This window comes from Orbicella faveolata, unplaced genomic scaffold (genome assembly GCF_042242905.1).
Source record: "Orbicella faveolata isolate gen_17 unplaced genomic scaffold, um_ofav_v1 contig_12, whole genome shotgun sequence".
In the NCBI taxonomy this organism is placed as follows: Eukaryota; Metazoa; Cnidaria; class Anthozoa; order Scleractinia; family Merulinidae; genus Orbicella; species Orbicella faveolata.
Window position 1 is genome coordinate 29,670,148 of NW_028301539.1, and position 6,937 is coordinate 29,677,084.

A 6,937-nucleotide genomic window follows, 5' to 3' on the forward strand; every position below is an offset into this window, starting at 1 on the left:
ATTTACGATCGGTGCCTCACTCTTAGACTTCTTGAGAGAGACCGTCGAGGCGGCGCACCCCATCGTGAAACTGAGACTCGTTGAATCTGATGAAAGTGCTGTGATCGAGTATGTACATATAAGTTCCCCTCTTGCGAAATCCGCTACGTTTCGCGTAGTGCCCAATTCAAGGTTTCACAAGGTCAACATAAGTTTCTTTATTGGTCGATTCTCTGTCAGTGTGAAATTACCCGACAGCACAATCAGCCAATAAAATAACAGGAAGGAATTAGAGATGGCATTTTAAAATAAATCATCAACTGTAACTAATATGTTTCATTCTTGCTAGGTCCCCCGTGCTATTTGAGAAAGCCCCCAGAGGAACCGCCTTTCAGAGTAGGTAATGAGCTCAAAGGTAACCGATTGAATTAAGTTTCTTCATGTGCCTAGTGGAAGTGACTATTGAAACACCATCCAGGATACTCACTACAACTCTTCTAACGTCATCTTAAACCTGCTCGACTCTACAGAGGTCTACAGAAGTAACCAAGGCGACGTCTGAACGCCAAATGTGCGAAGACAACTGCGAAAATGAATCAAATCGAAATACCGATTGAAAGTGAAAATTTTCCAATTATAGTTTTTTCATAACAACCTGAATTTGGTCACCACACGTAGTTTTGCTGATAACGGGTCAAAAAAAGTTTGAACATATATCTGACGCGCGCGCAAAGCATTAGTTATCCATTGAAAAAGACAGCGAGCCCCAGAGTAGCCACTGCCTTACATTGAATTGGCCATTTTGCCCCTGTGTCAAAACGAGTCTTCGCGTGAAACCATTCATTTGGTTTCATGCAAATCAAACTCAATTTCATATGAAAGGTTTTGCACAAGGTCTCGTTTTGAAACAGAGGCAACCTCGAAAATCTATCCGCTTTTTTCCCATCGCCATTCCCGATTTGTAAGAACGCGGGAAAAGGGAGATGCTGGACTCAAAAGACCTGGGCACGAGTTTATGCACAGTATTTTCAAAATGGCGGTCGAATTGAAGGTCGGGTTTCTCGGAGGGGGAAACATGGCAAAGGCGATAGCCAGAGGCTTTATAACCTCTGAAATGGTCAAGGCAGAAAACATTATTGCAAGTGCTACCACTACAAAAACGCTGGCTGTCTGGAAGGTGAAATAATAAGTTGTTTCAGATAATAATGCGTTAGTTCTGATTGCACTGCGCGCATGTGAACAACGCTTCAGAAGGCAGCCTGTGGGCCTTTTCATTTGGGCCGATTAAAAAGTAGCCCTTTTTGGTTAAAAGTGATTCCTATTCAAGAAAAAACTGATTGACCCGAAGTTTTAGTTGCGGCATAATGAAATGTTCATGTGCGGGTAGTCCGTAACACCCGGTAACGGACATGTCTTTCTTGGTGTCCACGTGTTTCAACATTTTGACCGTCATAGGTTTTATCAACGTCCTTCATGTGTCGTCATTGTAACCATGTTGGTGGAAATTGGCAAGATATTTTTTGTTTCTCTACGAATATGCTTATTTTTCTAGTTCAGCTCAGGTTGCCCTATGAGTGTGATGGGGGTGGTAAAGTGGGGGTTGGGGTGGGGATGGGGGTCTAGATCATGGTTCACGGAAAAAACGGTTTTTCACAATTCGCAGAAAACTTGCAAAAAAGGAGGGACATCTTCACTTACACAACTAATGAAATTTTGCACAACCTCATTCCAAGGGTCTCTCTTCTTCCTGTCTCCTGGGGAGTCCTCCTCTCTTGCTCTGGGGGAGGAGGAGGGGGGATAGGAAGAGGAGAGACCCTGGAACAAGGTTGATTTGTGCAATGCAGGTTATATGCTTATCACAAGACAATGGCTGTCAAACACAATAGAAGACATAATCACAAAAATGGTTCATGGGGAATTATATGTTTGTTTCTCATTTTACAGAAAATAATTCCAGAAAATCACGGTTCAGGGCTACTAATGAAATCACAGTTTGTGAGGAAAAAAAAAACGAACCATTTCGCATTTCATGGGGAAGAAAGCTGGTGGGTGGATTCCCGAATAAAATGGACAGTGGTGCTCACTGGAAATTATTTCAAAAGAACCCTTGAGAGGTACCAAGACCCTGTTTTGCGGGCATGGCTTGAAATTTTTTCTCCCCTAAGAGGTGCGAATTCTTACATAACACATAATCTCCTGTCATATTTTTTTGGCTCAGTACCATAAAAGGTACAGCAAAAGCTCCTTCTGTGGACCTTTTGAGGCTAAACACCCTAAGACGTACCAAAACCACTTTTCGAACCCCTGAAAGGTATGGCAAGCACCCCTGTCCTTTTTGTTTGGGAGTTCTCCTTGGGGAAGAAATAGGGCCATTCAAGAATCACAAAAATACCCTTTTAAACCTTCTGTGATGATACGCACATGCCCAATTTCCAGGGCTGAAAATAACAGTCGGTCATCCGACATTGGCCATTTAAAATTTGCTCGTGTCTGATGAAATCCCAACCGTTGGTTGGGGATGATTTACGGACAATTTTTTTATTGTGAATTGTTTTACGGTAAGGATGAATAAAAATCTACCGTGAGTAAATCTTACTTTTTTCGGTGATGTCCGACCACAATTTGTTTTGTCTAACCAAGATGGTGTCTTAGTAGGACATATGTTCTTTCAAGAGAAAAAAAATATTTGCAGCCCTGAATGTCAGGATAAAATGTCTTCCCAAAGAACAAATCACAATCCTCTCAGTTAGCATTCAAACCTGACCTACTTTATCCATCTTCCAGTGGCCAAGTAGTTGGCCGCTGGACCTATCAGAACCTCCTGCAACGAGACAGGCAAGGTTATCTTCATGTCTCAGGAACTGGCCATTTTTGTGCTCTTTGAATCCCTTCTGTAAACCGAGATTGAAATACATTTAAACCTCTACTTATTATCACCTTCCTTATACTCAATTACTAGCAGATGTTTGATAAAGGAGCCTGCTCTCGTTCAAGAGGTCATACTCAAGAGAGTAGCACAAATTGAGCCCATACCTCCTTTTAATGGCCACGGTTTTTATCATCCCAGCCACTCAATAATCCCTAATCAAAACTTCCCAACAATAGTCACCTCTTTGCAGTGGCCACTTATTTCTGTCTCCATGCTGGTTACTGTAAAAGTTAAAGTCTGCATCAGTCCAAGCAGTCCATTCTGCAGTTGTTATGGAAATTGTTCACCATTTATGCTAGATCCATACCTGATGATTGATATCTGCATCCTTGCCCTGAGGTTTTTCTTCCATTTCCTTATATCTAGTTACATGTTTCCAGGTTTTTCATGACTCTTAAATCTCCAGTTGAAAAGGACTGACAAATAAGAAAATGGCATCACTCTCTTTACAGTATATTTTATGTTTTTCTTTTATTTTAAAGGATATGGGTTGTCAAACAACACTGGACAACAAGGAGGTTGTTCAGTTTTCAGATGTCGTCTTTTTAGCTGTAAAACCTCACCTAATAGTTCCAGTTATCGAAGAGGTTATGTCATCTATTGACCCATCCAAGCACCTTGTTGTTTCTGTGGCTACTGCTATTACTACAGTGGTAATTGAAGCGGTGAGTAACAGTTATGTAACAGTTTTACCTTGCCTTGACAAATTCTTTAACAAATTGGTTAATAGATAACGTGAAAAAATTATACCATTTCTGACAAATAGTCTTAACTGAGTAAATCTTGTTTGCGCATTACAGTCAGTCAAGAGGCCAATTCCCTCTACATGTGGAGAGCTGAAATGTTTGCTTTCTTTCTCAAGCTTCCATATCCGTTGCTTCAGTTGCCATGGTTTTTGCCTAAGATATCAGACCCATCTTCCTTTCTGTTACAGTTCATCAACCCAGCTAATATAAGTACCATCTTGGGACCAGTGGGTAATTGTTTTGCACCCAACCTTACCTTGCAATTGACAAGATTTAAGTGGATGTTTTATCTGGGTGGGGTGATTAGCCCCACGCCCAATTACCCCTAACCTTGATGGCTAAGGTTTCTCTGTTGGCATTTGCCTGCCTTAAGTGTATCTGGTTATATCAAGGCAACAGCTACTTGCTTTTATTTGATCGCTGTTTGGCTACTAAGAACATTACCAGGGGCTAGAGCATTAAGGGTTCCCTTGTCTGTCTGCTTGAGGGCACATATCAGCCTCCCACCCTGTGAGCTGACGTGTGCAGACCCTGCCGCGAATTAGAGTAAAAATATGTCAGTTATTCATTCTTTTGCTTCCCGTTTGCCAGCATTTAGCATCGAGTACCCGGGTTATTCGAGTGCAGCCAAATTTGGCATGTGCCCTGCAGTGTGGTGTCTCTGCTTTCTGTAAAGGAACTTGTGTACAAGCAAAGGATGTAGAACTGGTGAAAAAACTTCTTCAAACAAGTGGTAGGTAAATTTTTCAGTGTTTTTATGATTTTTTGTGGATGTCACTCAGAAAAACTAAGTGGTCTTATTATCAAGCTCACTTGGTCTTCCTGGCCTGAGCCCCTCAAAAATGACCTGAAATCTTTGTTTTCTTGCAACCTTTCAGCTCCAGATAAGCACTCTTTCAGCAAGTAAAATAAGCCAGTTGCTGGCCGTCTGAAGAGCACTTTAGTTAGCCTCAATAGCCCTGGGGGCTTGTTAGTGATGGAGTAGTCATTAGAGTACCTTCAGCATTTCATTTAGGCTCAATTTTCGCCGCTCTCTCACGTCCGGTCAGCCTATGTTTCACACCACCCAGCCCCTTAAATGTATTCGTCTTTTTCTCTTCTTTCCACACTTAGTAATGGTCCCAGCCACATACAAACACTGCATTTTTAACCTGATCCCGAATATGTTCACATACGGGAAGTTCAACTGTACTCTAAACTTGACAGTCTTTGTGCAACTATCGAAAGGTATGTGTGTGGAGGTGAAGGAGTCCCAGATGAACGCAGTCAGCTCTGTGAGCGGGTGTGGACTTGCATTCTTGTTCCTCGCAATAGAGGCCATGAGTGATGGTGGTGTCAGGGTTGGATTGCCAAGAGCTTTATCGACAGACTTGGCTACCCAGGCGTTTATAGGTGCAGCTCGACTGGTACAAGAAACAGGAAAGCATCCAGGCCAGGTAGGACAGTGTATGTGAACACCTGTAATTTTGCGCTTTTTTGCTAAACAGATTAATCCATGCTCACTCAGATGGTAGTGCATCAAAGGGAAGGAAGAATCTTTGTCCTTTTACGGTTCCTTTGATGCACCACTTGGATTAATCTATTTAGCAAATAAAGGCAAAATCCCAATCCCTTTTTAAGATTTAAGAATTCAATCTTGGATTTTCCCAAAGAAACGCACCCTTAGTGACTTTATCGTAATATGGCTTTTTGTTTTTACAAGTCGGGAATAAATAGAAGGCTAGCCTGAAAAAGTAGTAAAATACTGACCTTTTTTGTGTCTGGAAAGTTCAATTTGTACTTTTTGCATGGCTTCATGCTTGCGACATTTAACAAAGAAAATGTTTCGACAGATGGTCTTTCGGACAACTACTGAGATGAGAGGGTCTTGCTTCGTCAGTTTCTTTTTGCTGGAGTTATTCTGTATGTCCCAACATTTTCACTGTGAAAGTGATCGAAAGAAGATCCCTATGTTAATTTTTTTTTACATGGATGACGCATAACCCCTACAGGTTACGGAGAGGACTGGGGGAAAAAGAGCGCAATGCTCGAGAGGGTCTTGGTCAGAGAGCGCTTGCGAGCAGGCTGCCGAGGGCGCGAGACTGCGAGAGGCGAAGCCGCGAAAGACACACACTCGCGGCAAACCGACGAGATTTGCCGGCGCGCGTATGCATGGAGTCGAGTCCCCGACACGTCGTACGTAACAGCTCGCTCGCGCACCAAAGGGAAAAACCAGTAGCGCTTGAGTGTGCAACCTACACACTGGAGCCTGCTTGTAAGCTATTTGGGCCCGGGACCCTTCCGAGCTGGAAGTCTTACATATCCCGGTTTTGGACTGTAGTCACGTTTTAAAAGCGAGGTACATTTTTCACAAAACTTTGCTTGTCTGAACTCTTTTCAGTTGAAAGACGAAGTTTGTTCGCCTGGTGGCACAACGATCGCGGGCGTACAGACACTTGAGAGAGCTAGCTTTAGAAGTGCACTGATCGACGCTGTGGAAACATCAACTACACGAGCCACAGAGATGGCTGCACTGCAAAAATCCCAAGGCAAATAAAGTAGACTCAAGCTTATAAGATAACTATAAATAGGTTCGATTGGTAACCGCTGTTCGGTAAAGGAGCCGGCGCTTCTCGCGGACTCGAGCCTAGGTTATAAATTATAATCATAATAATAATGATGAAAACGATAAATAAAGAACACTGTTTGCTAATCTTATCAAGTGGCAGTTTCTGGCCGGATATTTTGTCTCTGACGCGTTTTATGATTGACACGGGATTAGCCATCTACGAGAAAATAAGACACTCATTACTGCTGGACAAACTTCCCCCCCTCCCCTTGCTTCTCTCGCCATCTGCGTGCGCTTGTCAAAACATTCTTCACATTTTGCATGTTTCAACTTCGTAATGGCTTTTTGACAAGGTTCCGTGCCGTTATAAAGCCTAAGAAACAATCCAAAATGTGTTTGCATTTGTTGAAGTAACAACAGGGGGTGTTCATTTGAATGAGACCACCAGAAATTCTGTAAAACGTCGCGTACGGTAGGTAGAATAACATCAAAACACTTCTCCTCGAGTGAGGAACAGCTTCGTTTTGCAACTACAGAGGTAGAGGTGGACATTGTTTGATACCGAGTACAAAGAACATTTGCGCTGTGTTTCAGTTCAGCAATAAATGAGGTAATTTTTCGTTTATTTGCACGTACTTAATGTATCTATATACCTTACTTACAGGTGAAAAGGTGTATTTTAACTAGCAGATGTTTGTTTTCGAAACGTGAATAATTCAGAACAACGTTTTTCTA

At 42.3% G+C, this 6,937-nt stretch overlaps 1 protein-coding gene across 1 annotated transcript; it reads left to right on the forward strand.

Moving 5' to 3' along the window:
- The first annotated feature begins 971 nt into the window (after window positions 1–971).
- On the forward strand, window positions 972–6,351 carry LOC110060456 (pyrroline-5-carboxylate reductase 3-like). Its single transcript, XM_089283233.1, has 5 exons — window positions 972–1,156; window positions 3,391–3,573; window positions 4,246–4,387; window positions 4,882–5,090; window positions 6,035–6,351. Exons 1-5 carry the CDS (start codon window positions 995–997, stop codon window positions 6,188–6,190), a joined length of 852 nt encoding a protein of 283 aa, XP_089139359.1. The 5' UTR covers window positions 972–994; the 3' UTR covers window positions 6,191–6,351.
- The last annotated feature ends 586 nt before the right edge of the window (window positions 6,352–6,937 follow it).